The sequence below is a fragment of the Lynx canadensis genome, chromosome B3, assembly GCF_007474595.2.
Source record: "Lynx canadensis isolate LIC74 chromosome B3, mLynCan4.pri.v2, whole genome shotgun sequence".
NCBI lineage: Eukaryota > Metazoa > Chordata > Mammalia > Carnivora > Felidae > Lynx > Lynx canadensis.
The window spans coordinates 84,358,068-84,383,843 of NC_044308.2; the positions used below are offsets into that span (position 1 = coordinate 84,358,068).

Below are 25,776 nucleotides of genomic sequence, written 5' to 3' on the forward strand. Positions count from 1 at the left end.
ACATCACATCCAAAGACTTCTAACCCAGAAATGAAATGGCTCTCTTCTAATGAATGGGTAAGTTTATAATCTCTGATACACTTAATGCTTTAGAAGACTCAAGGTTAAGTGACCACATATAAACAAATTATCCCTCAAGTATGCAAATTCTTAATGTCTAATGTCAGAAATATCCCATGAAAACTTCATTTCTGAAGATGATATAGGTTTAAAGTGGACTCCTACCTTTACCAAATCACACTTGCCTTACTTGAGCTAAGTGGAACCAGAATTTACTACCTCCTAAAACATTTCATCCTATTGCTTTCCAACTACTGCAAACAAAATTCCAATAACCAGAACATTTGCTGTGTTCTATAGGCATATAAAGTATTTTATTTAGGCCATTTCTAAGGATCCAGCTTGAAAGGTTTTGCATGCAGCATTCAAGTTTATCTTAATGAACACAGTCTAGTCTTTGAGAGATCATGTATCATCAAGGTCTGCAGAGTTTTCATTGTCATTTGCAACAAGGGCTTCTCTGTTCTCATAAGTCCAGAAGCCATTCAGATCGATTAGAATGGTGGTGACTGTGTCTCCTTGATTACTGTTGATTAAATCCTGAAGAGAGATTTTCAAAGGATCCTTTGGTTTAACCATGTCAAAGATTTCATCCTGTGAGAGAGAAAAAAATAACAATGAAACCTGGTACCTGATGAACTTAATTTCTTTCATATAGTGATGTGAAATTCAAGGCTGGCACTTGACCTCATGTAAAATTCTTTGTTCCAGTTTTTTTCTTTTCCATTTAACACACAACTCCTTTTCCCTACACACAAATTTTTACTGGAAGATTCCTTAGGTATGTGGCATCTATCTCTCATCTTAAGAGAGAAAGAAACTGAGGCTTGGAGTTTCATCTGATCCAAGCTATATAGCTAATTAGTGGTAAAACTAATGCAGTGTTCTTTGAATACATGATAAGTATCTTATACTTTAATGTTGTCTTCTAATTGTTGGTAAAGCAAGGTCTTGATTTAAGTGCAAACTCAGCTCAAACTAAAAACTTAAATGCTTCCAGAGCCAAGATAATGACAACGCTTCATTTCCAATAGTGATGTCAATGTTTTATACTCTGGATCTAAGATGGGTGGTGGGTGAGGGATATTCAGTATCAAGGAATTCCAGAATGACCATGAAATTGTGCTAAAAGTTACCGGAATAGATGGAAAAATCTCTTCTATATTATGAGGTATACTATATGAATATTTACAAGGAATTAGGTGCACGTTTTCTAATCTTTTTGCAGGAAAATTACTCAGGATTTAGTAGCATTTAAAGAGGGAGATTACATTTTAAAAAGATTAGAAGAATTCAGGTAAATGAAATCTATGAGCTTTTAATCTTGTATGTTTGTGAAACGTCCCTTTCTAGGTTAGTGGCAATTTAAAATTACTAATTCTTAGATTGCCTGTTGCATAGTTTCAGATTTGTCTCATTTATTATTATTATTATTATTATTATTGTTTTATACTTAATTAAAACTGGATGTGTTATTTTATTATTTCTTAGCCTGAACCTGAATCTGTACTAGATACTGAATGTTTTTCTTTTTTTTTTCTTTTTTATTTTTTTTAATGTTTATTTATTTTGGGGACAGAGAGAGACAGAGCATGAACGGGGGAGGGGCAGAGAGAGAGGGAGACACAGAATCAGAAACAGGCTCCAGGCTCTGAGCCATCAGCCCAGAGCCCGACGCGGGCTTGAACTCACGGACCGCGAGATCGTGACCTGAGCTGAAGTCGGACGCCCAACCGACTGAGCCACCCAGGCGCCCCAAATACTGAATGTTTTTCATAGCCGGTAAAGTCTACAAAAATGCTAAGTAGCAGCACGTGTTTCAAACAGTGGTAGTTTTCATATTGTAAGACTGATGTCTCCGTAATAGTATCAAAGCAAGCAAGACCTTTGAAGTAGCAGATTTAAAAAGTGTCCAAACCTAAATATAGTTGATTCTCGAACAATATGGACTTGAAATGGATGGGTCCGCTTAGACATAGATATTTTTGATAAATACAGTATACAGTAAATGCATTTTCTTTTCCTTACGATTTTCTCAATATTTTTTCCCTAGCTTCATTTTTAAAAATATAGTATATAAAACATGTAATATATAAAATATGTGTTAACTGTTTATGTTATTGTTTATGTGAGGCTTCCAGTCAAAAGTAGGCGATTAATTAAGTTGCAGGGAGTCAAAAGTTATAGGTGGGGGAGAGGGGGGTGCCTGGGTGGCTCAGTTGGTTAAGCATCTGACTCTTGATTTCAGCTCAGGTCATGATCTCACGGTTCCGTGGGATCGAGTCTTGCATCGGGCTCTGTTGACAGCGTGGAGCCTGCTTGGGATTCTCTCCCTCTCTTTGCCTCTCCCCTGCTTGCACACATACTCTCTTTCTCTCTCAAAATAAATAAACATTTTTTAAAAAGTTATACGTGGATTTCCAACTGCTTGGGTGAGCAGGGAGGGTATTGCCCCTAGCTCCTGTGTTGTTCAAGAGTCAACTATAGTTACCAAGTTAAAAATTCATTTTAACTTGGAATAGGCTGCCAAAGGATGCAGGTTATATGGATTCTCTTAATTTTCAATCAAATGAATGAATGCTTCCAATGAGAATACAGACTGACATGCTAAAATCATTAACTATACAAATCATTAGTCCAAGTGTGGTCTCAGTTACTAATGATTTAAATATTGGTTCAGAGCAAGTAACAGCAAATACTTGATTTCATTCACTTCATAGTTCATAAGTTTCTTTCATATAAAATTTCATTTAATATAGGTGATTATCTGTATTACATATATTAAAAGGTAGAGGAGCCTGGCTGGCTCAGTTAGTAGAGCATGCAACTCCTGGTCATGACTTCAAGCTCTATGTGGGTGTAGAGCTTACTGAAAAGGAAAGAAAAGGTAACCTTGACATCTTGAAACGAAACCGGATCTTGTCCATGGATTTTCATTAGTTCCTGTATGGCCTGTATGGATAGAAATAAGTCTGTAAATAAAAAATGCACAACAGCCCCCTTCCTGTCCCATGGCCCCTTTCTAGTTCCACTTCCTTTCCTATCAGACCACAAGCCTTATCATTTCAACCACTCTTGCCAATATTCTCAACTTCCTTGACCTTGCTTCACCTCCAGTCGGCCAAACTTAAACAATTTCAGTGTAACTACCAACCTTTCAAGATACATAACGTTGCTATTGAGAATTCCAGAAAAAAAGTCTACAGATTATTGCTACCATATAGGAATTGTCTCCAACCTCAGATCGGCCTTTACATGGCCTAGCGATTAATTTGTGATACCTGATCCACTCATTTTCCAGGAATGCTGTTCATACCCTCACCGTTCTTTTTTTTTTTTTTTTTTAATTTTTTAATGTATGTTTATTTTTGAGAGAGAGAGAGTGCGGGAGCAGGAAAGGGGAAGAGAAAGAGGTAGACACAGAATCCGAAGCAGGTTCCAGGATCTGAGCTGTCAGCACAGAGCCTGACACGGGGCTTGAACCCACAAACCGTGAGATCATGACCTGAGCTGAAGTCGGCCACTTAACCTACTGAGCCACCTAGGCGCCCCATACCCTCACCATTCTTTAAGACACCCAATACGCCACCTCTGCCTCCCACCCTATACTTTGCCTTCTACTTGACAGAAAAAAATGTAAGCAAAACTCCCTCAAACTTTTTTATAACCTTTAAGAACAACAACAAAAAACCCTAACTAAAGAAACTACTGTGATCCAGTTGGACTAATAAATATTTTAGGTGAGAGTCATTCACTGGAAAATTCTTGGTAAATAGTCAAATAAATACGTTGCAGGTGCTTACTCAGTATGTGGTGCCACTGGTATCAGTGTGTGCACAGGACATCTCTTTGAAGTAGATGAGAATCTTTAAGTACACCCCCAGCTACTAGAGGGGTAGACCTGGAGGTATGATCTAGAGTGCAACATCTAGGCCCACTTTATAACTGGAATATTGACGTACAAAGACTTTATGAACAGCTTAGGACTGCAGGACTCAGTACCAATAAATAATTACCTTAGCCCACACAACCAAGCCTAAATACTTTGATAAAATAAATGAGAGCAAGCAGGAGGGGCAGAGGGAGAGAGAAAGAATCTTAATCACACAGCTCGATTTTGCGACCGTGGAATCATGACCTGAGCTGAAATCAAGAATTGGACACTAAGCGAATAAGCCACCCAGGCACCCCAATATAAAATATTTGGCAAAATTTAGTATTATAAGAATGTTATAAAGAAATCTTTATGAAAAAGAGTTGAGGGTTTAATTTCCAAAAGATACATTTACTTTGTTTTCCTAAAATTGAATCTTCATTGAATAGGTCTGCCTAAAGTGGGAGATCCCTATGATGAGTTGGTATTATATTCTTATATTAGCCATTGACTCAATTTCTAAAAAATGTATACTAATACTGCAATTGTAATTTATCCTAATATTTGCAGTCATTACGACCTAGGAAATCATAATGGAAGTTTTAGAGAATGTAACATGAAACTAAGAAATACATAGTATGAAACTCAGAAACCAAATAGTTATTTTTAAAATATCTAAAATTTTTAAATGGCAAAGAGAAAGCCTCTGGAGAAAAATGGTTTATGAGAAAGATGTGAAAATGTCATTTTTTATCATTTAAAAAAAGCCATTTCTTCCTACTGTTGTCTTAACCATATAAAAATCACTTAGTCTTCTAAGGTAATGGAATGAAATACTACTATACAAAATTATTCTACCAAATGGAAAAGTCACCAAATTTAGGAATGATTTGTCTTAAAAGGGCAGACATTCCTATTTTTATACCTTGTGCATCTGAAGGCTTATCAGATAAGATACAATTAAATTTCCCTTCAGAACTCATCATGTTATTCCCTGAGACCACCTAAGGTGCAATATAAGTACTTCAGCAACAATGTTTTCATGCTGAAATGTGGCACACAATTCTAGCCAGTTTTAAATTTATTATTCCTATTTTTAAGTTACTTTCTTTTTATTAGAAAGTGCACGTGTGACACAGGGGTGAGGGGCAGAGGGAGAGAGAGAATCCCAAGCAGGCTCTGGGCTGACAGCATAGAACCTGACGTGGGGCTCCATCCCATGAGTCTGGGATCATGACCTGAGCCGAAATCAAGAGTCAGATGCCCAACTGACTGAGTCACCCAGGCGCCCCTAGCCAGTTCTAAAATTATTTTAAATATGATAATAAGGGGCGCTTGGGTGGCTCAGTCAGTTAAGCATCCAACTTCAGCTCAGGTCATGATCCCACAGTCTGTGAGTGTGAGCCCCATGTCGGGCTCTGTGCTGACAGCTTGGAGCCTGGAGCCTGCTTCGGATTCTGTGTCTCTCTCTGCTCCTCCCCTGCTTGTGTTCTGTCTGTATCTCTCTCTCAAAAATAAATATTAAAAATATATACATACAAAAATAAATTTATTTTTTACAGCACAGCATTTAAAAGAATCTACTACTGGGGCGCCTGGGTGGCTCAGTCGGTTGGGCGTCTGACTTCGGCTCAGGTCATGACCTCACCATCCGTGAGTTCAAGCCCCACATCAGGCTCTGTGCTGACAGCTCAGAGCCTGGAGACCACCTCGGATTCTGTGTCTCCCTCTCTCTCTGGCCCTCCCCTGTTCATGCTCCGTCTCTCTCTGTCTCAAAAAAATAAATAAACATTTAAAAAAATAAATAAATAAAAAATAAAAGAATCTACTACTACCAAAGTCTGCAAAAGTTCTACCTTTTCTGAACTGTTTAATTGAAGCTTCTGTAGGATTTTACACATTAGTTTTTGATCACCAAAGCAACGAATTTCTCATGCATATCTGTATCTCCATGTCCAGTATAACCCCTTACATATTTGCACTTTTTTAGTGTTCTACAACTAATCAAATCAGCTTTTAGTCAATTTAAATAGGAAAAAAAAAAAAACAAAACTAAAAGCAGACTTGATTTGCTTCTAACATCTATTAGTAAACGTTTTGTTAAATGAGACTTACCCTGAAGAAGTAATTAAGTGAAAAGACATTCAGATATCCTTTGTTCTCAATATCAAGTAATTTGAAAATATACTGCAGAGCTGCAGGTTCTTTTCGATTCTCTAACGCAAGAACAAAGTCCAGGTAGGTCTTATAGTCCTACAGAAAAGGATGTTCATTAGAAGCCTTATTTGGAATTAACTTTTCAAGTGAGTATCTAATGAATTGAAGCCATTTTACAATCAAAGATGGCAATTTTTTTTAATATGAAATGAGACATCCACTTGTATACTTAATATTGGTTTCTAGGAATTCTACTTGGCAGTTAATCTGTATTGGGAATAGTCTGGGGGACACAGCTCATTTTCTTATGAGACATTTGCTGCTTTAAGGAGTAATTTTCTTTGATTATGCCTTTGAAATGGACAGGACAGTGACCAAGCTATTGTACAATGCCACTAAATTAGCATCTTCATTTCAATGTGGTCAGTTTTGGGGGGGGGGGAGTTTATCTGGAATGAATAGAATAGTATGTTTAAATAGTTACTTTGAAATACTGTTTAAACATTTTTAAATCAGATGATTTCCAGTAAGAAGCCATCTTAAGACTACCAGACATTCTACTTTAACTGAAACTGTTCTCCTGCAAAGAAATGGAAAAAAGCACAAATAAAAGCTAGAATGACATAAGGAGAACAGAAAGCTTTCTCTACAAAAAAGGCATATTCAGAATACTTTTGCATGGTGAAAAGAACACTTGAGAGATTCTCACTTAGAAAAAAAATTTATATTCTTGGAAAATACTTTTTTAGGCTAACATTAAGAATTCCTTTTTGGGGCGCCTGGGTGGCGCAGTCGGTTAAGCGTCCGACTTCAGCCAGGTCACGATCTCGCGGTCCATGAGTTCGAGCCCCGCGTCAGGCTCTGGGCTGATGGCTCGGAGCCTGGAGCCTGTTTCCGATTCTGTGTCTCCCTCTCTCTCTGCCCCTCGCCCGTTCATGCTCTGTCTCTCTCTGTCCCAAAAATAAATAAACGTTGAAAAAAAAAATTAAAAAAAAAAAGAATTCCTTTTTGCATAAATTGCAATATAAAGAGCTAAAGAGATGCAGCCTCATCATGGTCTAACTCCGTTAACAGTTGAAGCCTCTGGTTTACTTTATTCACCAGAAGTCATTAGAATAGTACAAGCTCCTCACTCGAGTGTAGACAGCCGTAGGAGTCACAAAGCAGAGTTTCTGCACCTTTCCCTCCTTTTCCTGTGCCACCGGCTATCAATTGTGTTATTCAGAAAACTGCTATTAAAGCTAAATGATAAAACCTAAACCCCAATTCTCTTCTGACAATATGACCATTTCTTAACTGTCATTCGTTTGACAATTTATCAGATCCCTAACGTGTTTTTAACAGCAAGGATGGTGATTTTAAAACGCTAGATGGGCACCTGGGTGGCTCAGTCAGTTAAGTGTCCGACTCGGTTTCAGCTCAGGTCGTGATCTCACATTTCGTGAGTTGGAGCCCCACACTGGGCTCTGTGCCAACAGTGTGGAGCCTGCTTGGGATTCTCTCCCCTCTTACCCTGCCCTTCCCCCGTGCACTCTCACTCTCTCTCAAAATAAATAAACAAAAAAACATAAAATACTAGTTAGAATTTCCTAAAGTATTTTGCATTGTTGGGATAAAAGGACAGGTGCATGTTAATTGTTAGGTACTAACATAGCCACTTACAGAAAATAATACAACCTGATTCTTAGATTTAAACCATGGCATCTGTGGTACTATATCTGACCTGGTAGTTTAAAGAATGAATCATCTATATGAAAACAGTTGATAGGATTTGCCCATTTTTGAGATTTTTTTTTGTTTTCTCACTAGTCCATACTCTTCAGGGGAGGTGGGCAGAGGATAGGCTAAATGGGTGATGGGTATTAAGGAGGACACGTGCTGTGATGAGCACTGGGTGTTATATAAGTGATGAATCACTAAATTCTACTCCTTAAACTAATATTACACAGTATGTTAACTAACTAGAATTTAAATAAAAACTTGAAACATTAAAAAAAAAAGAGACGATAATGAAATGAAAATATTAAAATTTTGTATTTGTCCTGAGTCCATGTTTAAAGTGAACTTTCCTTAAGATCAAAGTCTCCAAAACTCAAACAATTTGATTAGTTCGGACTTTTTAAGATAGATGTAAAAATAATGCTGTATCACATCAAGAAAAGGGTTTGTGGGAGTTGCGGGAGCCTAAATTTTTAAAACTTATCAGAGCTTTAAACTACTACCATTTCTCCATCATATGTGAGACACTCCTGGAAAACACGGTCTAAGAAGACATTGGTCATGGTTGCTGTTCCATAGCGGGAGAGTTCTTCTTTACTGAGCATGCCATTGTGATCCTTATCAAGATTCAAATACTGGCCTTGGGAACAAAAGTTATAAAAAGACATGACAAAAGTAAAATTCTGATTAGAATACAAAAGAATAAACACAAAAAGTTCTTTCTATTGGTTAATACTTTGATTTTCAAACTATATTAGGGTAGTGCCCTAAGATCAACTATCCCTGGACTCTGTCACACCAGCCCTTAAGCTAGAACCAGTCAAAGAAAACCCATCATGAAGGCCATGGCCTTTGGGCTATTCCACATCATTATTTGTTTTCAGTTTGCAGGTGTTTAAAACTTTCCTAGGTGTTGAAATTAGAGAGAGATAGGGGTCAATAAAAAGCACTGAAATGTTAGTATTTGAAAGCAGAGATCAAGGATGCCAAAATGAATCAGAAGACCACCCAAAAGAATAGTGTAGCAGACTAATGAAATTAAAGGAAATAAGCAAACAGTCCCTAGAACACCTGCCTCTGGATACTGACAGCAGTGGCATTTTAATCACAATGCAAGATAATAGCTGATGTTCATAAAAATGCTCCTGAGTCATTAAGAAAGGGTCAAATTACATTCTGTATGTTCTATTAAAAAGCAAGAAAATGACAAGTAAATTTTAGTAATTTATAATACTAGCTCTTAAGGTAATTAGAATACTTTGATCCTAAGCTAAATTAGCCTATGTATAAAACTGTTCTTTGAACACCAATTAACTGAGGAAAGGATAACTCAAATTTTAGCATTATGATAGGAACCATACCATAAACCCTTAAGGCAGAAGGTGCAGAAAACCAATTAGTTTCTTGACTCTCTTTGGACAGTTCCTCATCCCTTAACTAAATAAACACAGAGACATGATTAGAAGACAGTAACTGTCAAGTGATATAATTAAGTATTTTAAAAACATATTTACCTCCAATAAATCATCTAGGAAGCTGCATGCTAAAATATCTTGAATTTTAATTTTCCCTTTAAAGAACAAACACAATTTCATTTAAAAAAAATAGAGGAACTCAATTTTATAAAGGTATTTTAGAAGAGTAATCACACAATTGGTATTTTAAAGTTTCATATTTTACATCAAAAAGAACCAATCTCCGTATATTACATAACAGGAAGAGCAAGTATCAGAATAACTGTTTTTTAGAACTGGAAGGAGCCACTGATTAACCAATTCATACACCATTTCAGAGGTTAGGTGACATGCCCAGTGTCACACAGCTGGTTATAGTTGGTGCAAATAAATCATAAAAGATATTTATATATTAAGGGCAATGACATGTTAGAAAAATAAATGACATCTTCATGACTTCTCTGCTTATTAAGATTTAGAATAATATCCTTATAATATCTAAGATAAGATTTTCTTTTACCTGTTCTTAGAGGGTCTAAAAAGAAGAAGAACTTCCTAACTGCTGTACAAACATAAAAGGAGTAAAAAGACTTTTCCAGCCCATCTAATTGTGGCAAAGTAGGGATAAGTTCCAATATGTAGTTTTCTAAGTCCTGAAAGAATAAAACAAATCAAAATGTTAAATCAAAGTGTTAAATGTCTAATCTTGTTTCTTCATTAGATACTGGAATATTGAATTTCAGTCCTAAAAATCATTCAGCATTAATAGTATATTAACTATGTGAGTGGTAAAACTTAAATAATTAAACTACTTAAATTAGTTATATAACTATGTGAGTGGTAAACATATTAAATTGTGTTTCTACAAATTTATTTTTTATTTCAATTTTAACATATTTTTGAGTAATACATTCTACAAAATTCCAAATTCAAAAGGAACAAAAAGTATTCATTGAAAGTCTTGTCTATTTCCTCTTCCCAGAGGTAACCTATATCAGCTTCTGATGCATCTTTCCAAAATAACTTATGCACATACAAACCAATACATATATATGTGTATTTCTCTTTCTCTTAAAAAAATTTTTTTAATGTTTATTTATTTTTGAGAGAGAGAGACAGAGAGAGAGAGAGAGAGAGAGACCGACCATGAGCAGGCGAGGGGCAGGGAGAGAAGGAGACACAGAATCCGAAGCAGGCTCCAGGCTCTGAGCTCTCAGCACAGAGCCCGACATGGGGCTCAAATTCACAAGCCTTTGGGGCGCCTGGGTGGCGCAGTCGGTTGGGCGTCCGACTTCAGCCAGGTCACGATCTCGCGGTCCGTGAGTTCGAGCCCCGCGTCAGGCTCTGGGCTGATGGCTCAGAGCCTGGAGCCTGTTTCCGATTCTGTGTCTCCCTCTCTCTCTGCCCCTCCCCCGTTCATGCTCTGTCTCTCTCTGTCCCAAAAATAAATAAACGTTGAAAAAAAAAAAATTAAAAAAAAAAAAAAAATTCACAAGCCTTTGAGCTGTGAGACCATGACCTGAAGTTGGCTGCTTAACTAACTGAACCACCCAGGAGCCCCTCTCTTTCTCTTTTTATGAAGGATATAGCAGCAAACTATGCAAATTCTTCTGTATCTTGCTTTTATCACTTAACAACATACTTTACAGTCATTCAATCCTGGCTCTCAAAGAGCTTCTTGCTTTTAATTTTTAAATTTTTGTATTTAAATTTTTAAAAAAATATTTATTTTTGAGAGAGGGAGAAAGAGAGAGAGAGAGAGAGAGAGAAAGGGGGACAGGGGCAGAGAGAGAGGGAGGCACAGAATCTGAAGCAGGCTCCAAGCTGTGAGCTGTGAGCACAGAGCCTGATGTGGGGCTTGAACTCACAAACCATGAGATTATGACCTGAGCTGAAATCGGACGCCTACCTGACTGAGCCACTTAGGCACCCCAAGGTTCTTGTTTTTAAATAGTTATGTATTTTTTCATTGTACAGATGTACCATAATCCATTTATTTTCAAAAAAAAATTTTTATATTTATTTTTGAGAGAGATAGAGAGAGAGAGAGCATGCAAGCAGGTGAGGGGCAGAGAGAGAGGGAGACAGAGAATCCAAAGCAGGCTCGAGGCTCTGGGCTGTCAGCACAGAGCTGGACGCGGGGCTCGAACTCATCAGCATGAGATCATGACCTGGGCGCTCAACCGACTGAGCCACCCAGGCACCCCAATTTTTATTTATTTTTTTGCTCTCTTTTCATTTTTTTAATTAATTCATTTTTTTTTTTTTATTTTTAAAAAAATTTTTTTTTTTCAACGTTTATTTATTTTTGGGACAGAGAGAGACAGAGCATGAATGGGGGAGGGGCAGAGAGAGAGGGAGACACAGAATCGGAAACAGGCTCCAGGCTCTGAGCCATCAGCCCAGAGCCTGACGCGGGGCTCGAACTCATGGACCGCGAGATCGTGACCTGGCTGAAGTCGGACGCTTAACCGACTGCGCCACCCAGGCGCCCCTAATTAATTCATTTTTAACGTTTATTTATTTTTGGGACAGAGAGAGACAGAGCATGAACGGGGGAGGGGCAGAGAGAGGGAGACACAGAATTGGAAACAGGCTCCAGGCTCCGAGCCATCAGCCCAGAGCCTGACGCGGGGCTCGAACTCCCGGACCGCGAGATCGTGACCTGGCTGAAGTCGGACGCTTAACCGACTGCGCCACCCAGGCGCCCCAATTCATTTTTAAATTTACATCCAAGTTAGTTAGCATATAGTGCAACAATGATTTCAAGAGTAGATTCTTTAATGCCTCTACCCGTTTAGTCCATCCCCCTTCCCATGAACCCCTCCAGCAACCCTGTTTGTTCTCTATACTTAAGAATTGAGTCTCTTAACGTTTTGTCCTCCTCCTTGTTTTTATATAATTTTGCTTCCCTTCCTTTATGTTCATCTGTTTTGTATCTTAAATTCCTCAAATCAGTGAGGACATATGATATTTGTCTTTCTCTGGCTAATTTCACTTAACTTAATACACTCTAGTTCCATCCACGTAGTTGTAAATGTGTACCATAATCCATTTAACCAGTCTTCTACTGATGGACATTTAGACTGTTTCTAATCTTTTGTGATACTAAAAACAATACTCCAGGGACAATAAGCTAATTTTCCATCCACAGATATTATGAGAGAACATGGGACATAATTTCTGTAAGTGAAATTGCTGAGTCAAAGAATGTGCATGTTCAGGGGCGCCTGGGTGGCTCAGTCGGTTAAGTGTCCAACTTCGGCTCAAGTCATGATCTCACGGTCAGTGAGTTCAAGCCCCGCATTGGGCTCTGTGCTGACAGCTCAGAGCCCGGAGCCTGCTTTGGATTCTGTCTCCATCTCTCTCTGCCCCTCCCCTACTCATGCTCTTTTCTCTCAAAAATGAATCAACGTTAAAAAAAATTTTTTTAAGAATGTGCATGTTCATAATTTTGATAGACACTGGCAAATTTCCCACCTTGCCCCAAAAGCCCACACCTACTTTACACTCCCACCAGCAAGTCAAGGCTAAACCAACAGTTCCCAAATTGTGCCCCAGGAATGCTGCAGTAAGCTCACAGGGGTGCAGCAGGGTATTTTCAAAATTTCAGGAGAACAGTGACATCTGCCAGAGAGTACATAATAGATGTCACTATGAGCTAGAACTATGAGCTCAAGGTAGTTCACATTTTCAACACTGATTGAGATATGTGCTTTTTAATGACATCAATCTTTGCAAAGCTAGGTTCTTGATGGTTGTGGTGATAAAGCAAGTACCACAGGAAAATTCGTATGGAATAGGAAATGAGGATGACTGTCCAATCTAATTGCCAAGTTTGACTACCCATACATTGCTCCATGGGCACAGATTCCGTTAGTAATTGTAATTTAAGAATGAAGCAAAAATATTACTTATTTTCAACTTATGTGTATTATTTTTTCAAATGGCTAATACAATAATAAGCTTAATGGATACTTTCATAAATTGTTTAGAACCAGCTGGTTAATAAATGCAACTGTTAGGTATTTTTTTTTTTTTTTTTTTTTTTTTTTCAACATTTATTTATTTCTTGGGACAGAGAGAGACAGAGCATGAACGGGGGAGGGGCAGAGAGAGAGGGAGACACAGAATCGGAAGCAGGCTCCAGGCTCCGAGCCATCAGCCCAGAGCCCGACGCGGGGCTCAAACTCATGGACCGCGAGATCGTGACCTGGCTGAAGTCGGACGCCCAACCGACTGCGCCACCCAGGCGCCCCAGGTATTTCTTTTGATGTAGAGGAACTATGCAAAAATTACGGAGATACTAAGGGCACCATGAATTGAGAGTCTGGGAAACCACACCCTGTTTTATATTCCCTTCTTAAATGCATTATTGAACTTTTTGATCTTTGTCAGCCTGAAAAATTCCTGGCCCTAACATTTATGACACTCATGAATAACCAAAAGCTTTCCTCTGTTTCTTTAATGAGTTTTAATGCTGTTAAAACACTATATTCTTTTTATTTTCTTTTTGAAAGGCTCTTTTTAGAAGTTGGAGAAAAAAAGTTGGAGGAAAAGAATCTAAAAAGGAATTCTTGTGGTCAATGTACGTTTTAAAAGTTTTTTGGGGGAAACACATTATTTGCAAAAACAAAAACAATATAAGAATCACCTGTAACCCAACCAGTGATAACTACTGTTAACATTTTGGTGTCTACAGTAATTATTAAAATAGGTTAATACTTACAGATTCCCGAAGGTACCCTTGTCCAGCAACATCATATAAACTGAGTCCTATTCTTGTTTGATGAAGCCAAACTGACAATACATAAGAAGATGAAATGTAATTTTAAGATCTGTCCTTTAGCATATATTTGGATAAAAGGAGATAAACGGCTAGATTAGGGGGACAAACTAGTAACTCTACAAACATTTCTCACACATATATTACCCCAAAATTGTCTGTAATGAAATATACCATATAATTAATGGCAGATATCAACACGTCTACCCTGCCTAAAGTGACAATAAAGTTCATGCCCTTGAGAATATTGTTCTACATCCATTAAACTTGGTGTTTCACCAAAAAGGGACAGCAATTGTAATGTTATGCCTTCAATGAAGGTGCATTTATTCTACCGAGGTTATTACTGTGACTAAGTATTAGTTAAAAATCATACATCTAGAACTTCACAGATCTTTCTGGAACTTAATAGGAATCATAACTCCAGGTTGTTTAATAAAAACTCCTAGAATGTGATGCTACAATTTTGAATTTGAAACTATCCTCAGGCAACTCAACCTACAATACAGCTGACCCTTGAACAACATGGGTCTGAACTGTGTGGGCCCACTTATACATGGATTTTTTTTCAATAAATACAGTATAGTACTATAAATGTACTTTCTCTTCCTTATGTTTTTTTTTTTTTTCCAAGTAGGCTTCATGCCCAGTGCAGAGCCCAATGCAGGGCCCAATGCAGGGCTTGAACTCACGACCCTGAGATCAAGACCTGAACTGAGATCAAGAGTTGGAGACTGAACTGACTGAGCCACCCAGGCACCCCTTTTTTTTAAGTAATCTCTACAAACAACATGGGGCTCGAACGTACAACCCTGAGATCAAGAGTTATACACTCCACTAACTGAGCTAGCCAGGTGCCCCACCTTACAATTTTCTTAATAACATTCTTTTCTCTGGTTTCCTTTATTGTAAGAATACAGTATGTAATACATATAACATATATAATATGGGTTAATCAACTGTTTATATTATTGGAAAAGCTTCCAGTCAATAACAAGCTATTAACAGGTCAGTTTTGGGGGAGTCAAAACTTATACTCATTTTGACTACATGGGAGGCCAGTACCCCAACCCTTGTGTTGTTCAAGAGTCAACTGCATATTGGTGAAATAGAATTACCAGTGAATTAAAATAATTTAAATCACCATACATTAAAACTCTTGGTTTAGCCTTTAATATATAGTATATATGTATGTATGTATGTATTTAATTTATTTAGAAAAAGAGAGCATACAAGTGGGGGAGAGGGGCAGAGGGAGAGAGAGAGAATCTCAAGCAGGCTCTACACTCAGTGCAGAGCCCAACGAGGGGCTTAATCCCATGACCTTGGGATCACGAGCCAAAATGAAGAGTTGGATACTTAACCAACTGAGCCACCCAGGCACCCCTAATATTTTTCAGTTAGTATCTTTAGGATACATGTTTTTGTTTTGTTTATAATAATGAACCCAAATTTATGGTAAGAAATCTCAGCTCTAGTAAATTCCAGGAGAGAAATGGAGTAATAAGAAAACAAATCTGGGTCAAATTCTGCTATTCAGACTTACTAAGAGAGTTGTTTCACATGGAAGGGATACTATAAAAGCATGTACCAAAAACTCTTTGATTCCCAGAGGAATTTAAGCACAATGAAAATGAAATCACCTTTCCTCATGACATAATTGAAGAATTGCATAATAGAAATTCTTCCGTAAGAGTCTGTATGAAGGAGTTTAGCAAAGACTTTTGCTGTAAAAAACTGCCTAAGGAAAGGAAATAAAGATTAAAATCATCTGCCAACATAATATTAAAATGACTTCTATATTGAATTAGTTAACAACAGCATGAATCCAAAGAATTAAAAATCAAAATGAAAAAAATCAAAATGAGAATCGTAGTTCAAAACTTAAAATATTAAGTCATACATCTTTGTATTTTATCATCCTGAGAATGAAAGCCCATACTGTTGTAAATAAATGTACTATATATATGTAGTTGCATGGTATGTAAATACTCCATATTATAAAGTATTATTTCTTTTAATAACTTCATACCAATAGAATTTTGACTAATTTTATTAAACTTGATTAATAACTCAAATGGACTCAAATTGTCACCCCACTGGCTTATACTTTCATTAACATTTATTTGAGGCATTTAAAATGTTTAACATACTCCTTTGTTAGTTATACTATTCTTACTTGCACTTTGGTCCAGCTTTTTCACCAACTTTCAAAAAATTTTCATAATTAATCATTGCTTCCTCTCCAATCATAGGTGGTGTTTGGTGCTTATCCAGCAAAAACCATAAGTTCTTAGGAGAATTGCAGAAATGAAGATGTTACAGTTAACAAAACAAAATTTAACATTGGTTAAATGTGTTATTTCCATTAAAATGGTAGCCTGATAGAAATTTAGTATTAAGATGAATCTTATCCCCTATTACCCTTTTGATTACTAAGAACTTAATACAAATAGCTAGCATTTATTGAATGCTTAAGTTTAAAGTTTTCTTATACAGCACTTCCTTAATCCATATTACTATGTGACATATACACTGTTATCTCTACTTTATAAATGAGATTTGGAGCACAGAAATGTTAAGTCCACTGTCCAAGATCACAGAGCCTGGCTAGGATGTGAACTCCCCCACTTTGACCCCATACTTGTGGCTCTCAACTTTGGCCTTGTTAGAATCACCTAGGGACTATTTATTTATTTACTTTTCAATATATGAAGTTTATTGTCAAATTGGTTTCCACCTAGGGACTTTAAAAAACAAAACTATTTTGGGGAGAACTGTGCCCAGGCAAGTTCTGCAGCTGACTTTGACAGGAACCATTGCTCCAGGGCCTTCACCCACTCTGCAGCAGTGATTCCATTAAGAAACCCTGAGATCCTGTATGACTTTAGTACAAATACAAAATAGCTAACATCCAAAGCAACCTTTTATTCTATGCTTACCTGTAATTCTTCATTATCTAATAGTTCTCTGCTTTTCCTCTGCAGAAAGACAGCTCTGGATTCCTCTCTTAATTTTTGTAGTAAGACTTCATCTTCAGCTGGCAGCTAAAAATACACTAGAGTTAATTTCTCTACACCTAAATTCTAGGATTTACACAGTTTTGGATTATGTAAAATATATTTGGCCTCATAAAATAGTACATAAATTAAGTACACACCCTCAAATTACTTTTTGCATCTCAATTTTTCTTAACTTCAAGTTATTAATTTAAAAAGTTCATTTAGGGGCACCTGGGTGGCCCAGTCAGTTCTAAGTGTCCAACTTCGGCTCAGGACATAATCTCACGGTTCGTTGAGTTTGAGCCCTGCATCGGACTCTCTGCTGTCAGTGCAGAGCCCATTTCAGATCCTCTGTCCCTACCTCTCTATGCCCCTCCCCTGCTTGTATGCACACACACTCTCTCTCTCTCAAAAATAAACACACATTTAAAAAAAAGATCCACAGAGAATTCAATGATCAGCAAGACCATATCCCCGCCTAGAAAGAACTAACGGTCCAGCCCAAGTTTCATTTTATATTCTCAGAGTGCTCTTTCCACTATAACCTTAGACTGACAAGATGAAATTAGGACTAACTGAAGATAGACCGCCTTAGCAGAATATGACTTCTGAGCCTGGATGATCTTACTCCTTGGAAATGGTCAAGCCAGTGTCTATTATGTTCCCCTCCAAGTAGAGGGTGTGCCCACTGGAGTGATTTCCATAAACAGGGCTTAAAAATGACTCATTCCAATTCGACTTCAAACAATTTGCTTCAAGGATTTCTTCTTCCATATCTCTGCCCCATTAAATGTGGCTAAGTAACCATAATCCAAATTAGCCATGATTTCCACCTTTCATTTCCAAGAATTAAGATGCCATCCCTCCCATGAAAAGGAAGAAATATTGGGAAGTAAGGCTGGGGATGAAACTCTGACTGTGCTCCAGTGGCTAGTCAACCAGCTAATCTGCCAAGGAGAGAAGTGGTGACCAAAGATAAAGATACTAGGTTCTCCAAGGCTGTGGAAAGACAGAGAGAGAAGAAACAACAAAAAGAACATCCCACAAATCCACATCTGCAGACAGGAAACCATCTGGGATCTGGAAGAGGTCACAGAGAGAAGGAAGAAATAGAAATGGGACATAGGGGTTTCCCTCAGGAACCACAATGGCGAGCCAAAGGTTAGTACTGGAAATACAGGAAAATGGACTCCTGGGTTCAGAAATGGGATCATATCAACATCTAAGGGCTGTTCCTGGGTTAGTAAGATACTATTTCATAATCCTGATTAAATGAAATCATGAATATAAAATGCTCTGAAGTACACTGGCACTCAATAAATGTCAATTCCCTTCCTGTGCCCCCAGACTACCAAAAATTTTCAGTTGTCTAGTGGACTGTTTAAGAAATTATGAAATACAAAAAGCAGAAGTATGTATGATATCATCCCATTTTTGCTAAACACATACATGTACACAGAAGTATGTAGAAGAATTCATGCAAAAATACTTATATGTCTGCAATGTTATGGGAAAATATCAGCTGTATTTTCTCTTTTCCATGACAAATGTGGCTTAGTTATATAATTTTTAAAAAGATTTTATTTTTAAGTAATTTCTACACCTGATGTGGGGCTCAAACTCATGACCCCAAGATCAAGATTTGGATGCTCTACCAATTGAGCAAGCCAGGCACCCCTAGTCATATAATTCTTAAAAGACTGCCAAACAGTATTATAAAAAGGTTTCCAATAAAAATGGTTTACTTGGAAAAAGTTTTTTTTAATATGAAATTTATTGTCAAATTGGTTTCCATACAACACCCAGTGCTCCTTCCAACAGGTGCCCTCCTCAATGACCATTACCCACCCCACCCTCCTTCTCACCCCCCCATCAACCCTCAGTTTATTCTCAGTTTTTAAGAGTTTCTTATGGTTTGGCTCCCTCCCACTCTAACTTTTTTTTTTCCTTCCCCTCCCCCATGGTCTTCTGTTAAGTTTCTCAGGATCCACATAGGAGTGAAAACACATGGTATCTGTCTTTCTCTGTATGACTTATTTCACATAGCATAACACTCTCCAGTTCCATCCACGTTGCTACAAAAGGCCATATTTCATTCTTTCTTATTGCCAAGTAGTATTCCATTGTGTATACAAACCACAATTTCTTTATCCATTCATCAGTTGATGGACTTTTAGGCTCTTTCCATCATTTGGCTATTGTTAAAGTGCTGCTATAAACATTGGGGTACAAGTGCCCCTATGCATCAGTACTCCTGTATCCCTTGGGTAAATTCTTAGCAGTGCTATTGCTGGGTCATAGGGTAGAACTATTTTTAATTTTTTGAGGAATGTCCACACTGTTTTACTTGGAAAAAGTTTGTACTTGAAGAAATAAATTTGTACTTGAAGAATATCTGGATAATTCACTTATATTAATACATTGCTCCTACTTTCTTTGTAAATATTGTTATAATTGAGTTTAGAAGGTAACAGGTTTAAGAGACATTCTGCTAAAATTCCACAGTTAACTTTTCTACAGTGGTCACATTTTACATAATACTAAATAGGTCTTATTCCTTCAACTTCAGCTCTAAGTAGCTTTCTTAAAGTCTTACTGTTTACTATAATCTTTATCAAAGACTTCACGGTTTTGGCATGAGGAAACATAATTGAGTCTAACTTTTCAAGTTTTCCATTTTAATCTATTTTTCAGTTCAACCTTGAGCAAAACGTATTATACCTTAGAACACGAGTAAAAGACAAAAGTTAAAAATGGTGATCAGCCAAGTAAACCTAAGTCTTATAAAAAGACAACATAATCCAACAGAATACCTACCACAAATATCCATAGGAAAATGAGGAATAAAAAGCCAGTAACCCAACAAAAGGGGGCCAAGTAACAACTTTGTGTTCTTATACTAATTTATATCAAGCCCTGAGATATATCAATTCCAAAACAATAAAATCAACTACAATGAAAGACTATATAAGATTTTAAATATAATCCTGTATTTATACAAAATAAAAGATGCTGATCCCATTTTAAAAATTACATTTCACTTATAAACTCTGTAAGACATTTGCTTAGATACTACTTACCCTATAATAAAACCGGGGAATGGTCTTATAGAATTCATTTGTGTTTTTCCTATCTCCTTTCCATTCTGAGTAGTATTTGGTAAATAAATCCATTTCTTCATCTTTTAATTCTTGTTCACTTTTTTTTTCTGGTAACAAGATAGATTAAAAGGGAAAAGCACTTTTGGAATAAGTATTTTTTACCATAGGGTAATTACAGTGCAAAAAAGACATTGAAAATTGTGCTTAGATACTGAACATCTATATTAATTTTCTGAAAACAGGAAGAATCACTATCTTCCACTGAAAAAGCCTCCCCTGCAACTTCAACCATATCTCAGCTGCTCCTTTCACTTCTTTTTATCACTATACTTGTCTCTTCCTCAAGTCACTGCCTCCCTTACAGACTTCTGGCATGTTCATGATTCATTCCATCAAAAGTATTTACTGAGCACCTACTACGTATAGAGCACTATTAGACACTGGGGCTAGAGCAGTAAGAAAACAGTCCTGGACCTCATATGAGTTTCAGTTTGCAATCACTGTTCCTCTACCTAATGCAAACCCCGTCCATCTGAGCTCAGACCTCAGGATGCTATTACCCACCAAACCACCTGCAGCTGGCCTATAGCCATCATATTTAGTCAGTCTGCCAGTATGTTGACCATAGCAACTGGTGCAGTGTTCTTCACCTCAATGTCTTGCATTAATCATCAAGGAAGGATAACGTTTATGATAGTAACCATGACACCTCAACTCTGAAGAGGGGGTCACCTCTGTCACTCAGTTCCATGGCAAGACCGCAGATCTTATCTGCTCCTAAATATACTAACCTTGTATAAAATCTTAAACTCTCATATACCCTCAGATAACTTTTCTCTCCTTCTGGTATTCAAAACCTCACTGTCATCATACCTACACTTCAGCCTCACTGAAATCTTCAATTCTGGGGTCTATTTTCTCAATAGTTTACTTTCCTCCTCCTCTTCCTCTTTCCACTTCCTTCCAACATGCCTATAGTTGTTCCCCTAAACCTCTCTTATGCCTGCATTTCTGCCACATGTGCCATGTTAATTCCTAACCTTGGACCACACTGTCGATTCTCTTATTTTCTGGCCATTTATTTTTGTTACTCTTTCTTCCTCATTTCAACTTTTGTAGTGTGACTTCTAAGTCCCAAGTGTATGTCACTAACACAGACACTGCTCTTGAACTCTAAACTCATACATTCAAAACAAAATATTTTCATCCTCACACTCCAACATACCTAATAATTTCCCACTCCTCACCTCACTACTCTTCTCCTAATTCCATGTTTCTATCCCAGTTAATGGTATTCATCCAGTCACCCAAGCCCAAACCCCTAGAGTCATTTTCATTATTTCACTCATTCTTTTTTCACTCAACTATTCTAGGGACACACAAATATGTGTGTGAGTGGACACATGCACATGTGTCCATACATACACACAACACTTTCAACAGTGTCTGGGAAAGCTTCATGAAGATGAAACTGGGCAAAAAACTGAAGAAGGCAAGGAAGCAGGCTATCCAGATATCATGGGAGAAGGGCATACCAGGCAAGGAAATAGCCAGTGCCAAGGCCCTAAGATAGAGGAGTGTGCCTGGTGTGTCCAGGGAAGAGGGAGGCAGTGAGTGTGGCTGTAGCAGAGTGGGCCAGAGGAAACGTAGATGAGGGAAGGCAGATTAATGGGAGACAAGGCCACTAGCTCATTGGTGAGGGAGAGAGCCACCAGAAACAATTAGGAGGCTAATGCAGTAATCCAGGTGACAGATGGTGGAGGCCTGGATCATGGTGGCTGCAATGGAGGCAGTTAGGAGTAAATATTCTAGATATATTTTCTTTTTAGTCCCAGGATTTGCAAACACACTGGATGTGGATATCAGAGAAAAAGAGCAGTTGAACATATCTCTAAAGATTTTGACCTGAGCAGATGGGGTGGCCAATATCAAAAAGGTGGAAAGCTACCAGTGAGCAAGTTAGAAAGGAAAGCAGGAGTTCAGTCTTGGATAAATTAAGATTAAGATACCTATTACAGGGGTGCTTGGGTGGCTCAGTTGGTCGAGCATCCGACTCTTGATTTCAGCGCAGGTCATGACCCCAGGGTCATGGGATCAAACCCCACTCCTCACTGAGCATGCAGCCTGCTTAAGATTCTCTCTCTCTCTCTCTCTCTCTCTCTCTCTCTCTCTCCCTCTCCCTCTCTCTCTTTCTCCCTCTGCCTCTCTCCTGGCTTGCGCACGTGCTCTCTCTCTCTCTCAAAAAAAAAAAAAAGAAAGATTCCTATTAAAACCAAGTGGCCATGTCAAGTAGGCAATTAGATATATGAGTCTGGCATTTGGGAAGTGGAAATACACATTTAGGAGACAAAAGCAAATATACAGTATTTAAAGCCTTAAAAATAATGGTTAATTTCACCATGAAGGTAAGTGTAGATAGAGAATAGAATAGAAGCTGACCAAGGACTTAGCTTTGGGCACTCTGATGGTAAATTGCTGGGGAGAAGAAAACAAAGATTGAGAAGGGATGACTAGTGAGGTGAGAAGAAAACTAAGGGAGTGTGTCTCCCAGAAACCAAGAGAGAAAAGTATACTTAGGACAAGAGTGAACTACTATATCCCTGGCAGGTCAAGGAAAGTGAGGACTAAACACTGACCACGGGAACAACACAGAGATCACTAATGATCTTGACAAGCAGGAATTACAGTACAGATTTAATCAACAGGGTTTTTTTTTAAAGTTATTTATTTTTGACAGAGAGAGAGAGAGAGAGAGAGAGAGAGACAGACAGACAGACAGACAGAGCATAAGTGGGGGAGGGGCAGACAGAGGGAGACACAGAATCCGAAGCAGGCTCCAGGCTCCAAGCTGTCAGCACGGAGCCCAATGTGGGGCTCGAACTCACGGATGGCGAGATCATGACCCGAGCCGAAGTCAGACGCCCAACCGACTGAGCCACCCAGGCGCCCCATAATCAACAGTTCTTTTTAACAAGCAATAATATAAGGTGAACAGGGAAATGAGGCATAGCTAAGAGGTAGAAGTTTAAGACAAGAACATTTCTTAAGGTGAGAGAAATACCACCATGTTTAAATACTGATAGGAATGACTGAGAAAGAAAACCTGGTGCAGGAGACAGAGACAACTGCAGGAGTACACCTTTGAATAGGTAAAAATGGGATCTAGCACACCACTGAAGGAAACAGCCTTAAATAGAAGCTGTACAACCTAAATGATTTACTTATTATTTTATTTATCTCTCCCAACACTAAAGCCTAAGTTCTACAAGGACTTTTTTTTATCTGTTTTGTTTACTGCTATAGCCTAGAACTGTACTTGGCACATAACAAGCATGCAATGGGGTGGGTTTAAGAGCGAAGCAGAGGGGACGCCCGGGTGCCCCAGTGGGTTGGGCGTCTGACTCAGGTCATGATCTCACAGCTTGTGAGTTTGAGCCCCCACGTCGGGCTCTGTGCTGACAGCTCAAAGCCTGGAGTCTGCTTCAGATTCTGTGTCTCCCTCTCTCTGACCCTCCCCTGTTCACACTGTGTGTCTATCTCTCAAAAATAAATAAACATTAAAAAAAAAAAAAGAGCAAAGCAGAGAATGGGGCACGTGGGTGGCTCAGTCGGTTAGGCCTCTGACTTTGGCTCAGGTCATGATCTTGTGGTTCATGAGTTTGAACCCCACATTGGGCTCTGTGCTGACAGTTAGGGGCATGGAGCCTGCTTCGGATTCTGTGTCTCTCTCTCTCTGCCCGCCCCCTGCTCGCACTCTGTGTCTCTCTCTCTCTCAAAAAATAAATAAATGTTATAAAAAATTCAAAAAAGAGAAGAGTGATGAGGATGTACAAGTACGTGTAACTTTTCCTATAAACGGCACAGAAAAATGTAGCAAAAGCTGGAAGGAGATGTGAGAAGAAATGTTTTTCTGGGTGGCTCAGTCGGTTAAGCTGCCAACTTCGGCTCAGGTCATGATCTCGCGGCCCATGAGTTCGAGCCCCGCATCGGGCTCTGCGCTGACAGCTCAGAGCCTGGAGCCTGCCTAAGATTCTGTGTCTCCCTCTCTCTCTGCCCCTCCCCTGCTCATGCTCTATCTTTGTCTCTCAAAAATAAAATAAATGTTTAAAAAAATATTTTTCTTACATGGAGTATATTATAACATGTTTGTCAGTTGATGGAAATGATCCAATAAAGAAGGAAAATCTGATAATAGCTGAGAGAGAAGATGAGAGTGAATAAAAGAAAGGGAGCATGATCTAATGTTGGAGTGGAGGAATTGTCTCAAATAGGAGCAGGGACAATTAGTTCATTTTAACAGTAAAGGCAGAGTGTATGGGGATCTACGGTGAGGAAAGGGCTGATAGAAATGGTAAGTGGGAACAGGTGAGCTCCGACTTTCTCAAATACATATACAAGTTCATCAACTGAAGGGTATACTGGAGAACTGGATGTCTGGAAGATGAGAACTGCCAGAACTGAGTGTAAGGAAACAAGGAATATGTGTAAATAAATGACTGAAACACTTCCTTTAGGTTCGTGGACATGAACTAAAAGTGAGACCATTCACCATGGTTTCGTTTTTCTCCAGCCACTTTTGGCTACCCTGAAGGCACGTGTGAAATAGGAAAGATAGTTTTAACCAGGTTGGTTAACAGGCAAGCGTGAAGGTGAAGGGAAGGGATAAGGGAAAAATATATTATGAAATCTAAAATGTATAAGGAGGGAAGTAAAAAAAAGTGTGATAATAAAAAGACAAAAGATCAATGGATTATAGGTTATAGTAGGATTAAAGAGTCGTTGGGACTGGGATTCTCAATTATTCCTCAAAAGCCTAGGTCACAGCCACGTAAGTTGGTGCTAAGGTAGCTCCTCATTCCGCAACTCCTTTTCCCGGGAAGTGGGGATCAAACCTTTCAGTAACCCTAAATCACAGTCCAACTGCCTTTGTCGAGAGAGCTTCCATAGAAGCGTAAAGTGCGGCTCCCAGTAGCTACTTCTCCATCTCCCCGCATCTTCAGGAATTTAGGGCCTGGCTATCTCTGCGAGCAGCCCCTCCCAAACTCACTGTTAGTACCGGTGCTGGGCGTCGCTAATCGCCGGCGAAGAATTTCTTTCCAGTCCATGGCTGACTCCCGCGCAGAAGCTCCTGCATTTGCTGTTTACTAACCGCTCCACCCCCTACCAGCTCAGACAGCAATCACCGCCCAACCCCGTAAAGGTCAGGAATATTCAATCGCCATGTTGGACATGGGCGGAAGTCGGCTGAAGAGGCGAACAAACGATTATTGCCACTGCGGCGAATACAGCTAATCACGTTAACAGCGGGCAACACGGACTTGAAAGGGACGTTAAAAACAATCCTCTTCAAGTCAGCACCCAACTTCACCAAGTCCAATTTGAAAGGTTCAGGATAAGGAAGCCCCACGTTGTTCTTTAACTTGGGGCCTAGGCGCGTATGGGCCACGTGACTCAGGAGTCCTTAAGCGTTTCCGGCCCGGGGATGGGGCGGGGGGAAGGTTTTCTTCCTTCACAATTTCTTTTCATTGCTCATTGCTGATATCTAGAGGCCATAAAGGTTCCCTGAATGTAGCAGACGTCAACAGCCAATTCTGCCACTAAAAGCTTCAAAGTAGTTTTTTTA

General features: G+C 38.7%; 1 protein-coding gene across 5 annotated transcripts; it reads right to left on the reverse strand.

The window, feature by feature from the left end:
• Positions 1–352: 352 nt before the first annotated feature.
• On the reverse strand, positions 353–25,587 carry PPP2R3C (protein phosphatase 2 regulatory subunit B''gamma). Of its 5 annotated transcripts, none has more exons than XM_030318933.2 (13): positions 25,201–25,587; positions 20,133–20,260; positions 16,993–17,097; positions 16,230–16,342; positions 15,694–15,791; positions 13,994–14,064; positions 9,785–9,917; positions 9,325–9,380; positions 9,172–9,247; positions 8,314–8,450; positions 6,050–6,187; positions 2,953–3,012; positions 353–654 (listed from the first exon to the last, which is right to left on the reverse strand). In XM_030318933.2, the coding sequence occupies exons 1-13, from the start codon at positions 25,256–25,258 to the stop codon at positions 466–468; spliced, it is 1,362 nt and encodes a 453-aa protein (XP_030174793.1). In that variant the 5' UTR covers positions 25,259–25,587; the 3' UTR covers positions 353–465. The 5 variants fall into 5 exon arrangements, with proteins under 5 accessions (XP_030174793.1, XP_030174794.1, XP_030174795.1 ...); XM_030318934.2 differs by having other exon boundaries at positions 25,210–25,558; XM_030318936.2 differs by having other exon boundaries at positions 565–654; positions 2,931–3,012; positions 25,201–25,561.
• Positions 25,588–25,776: the final 189 nt, after the last annotated feature.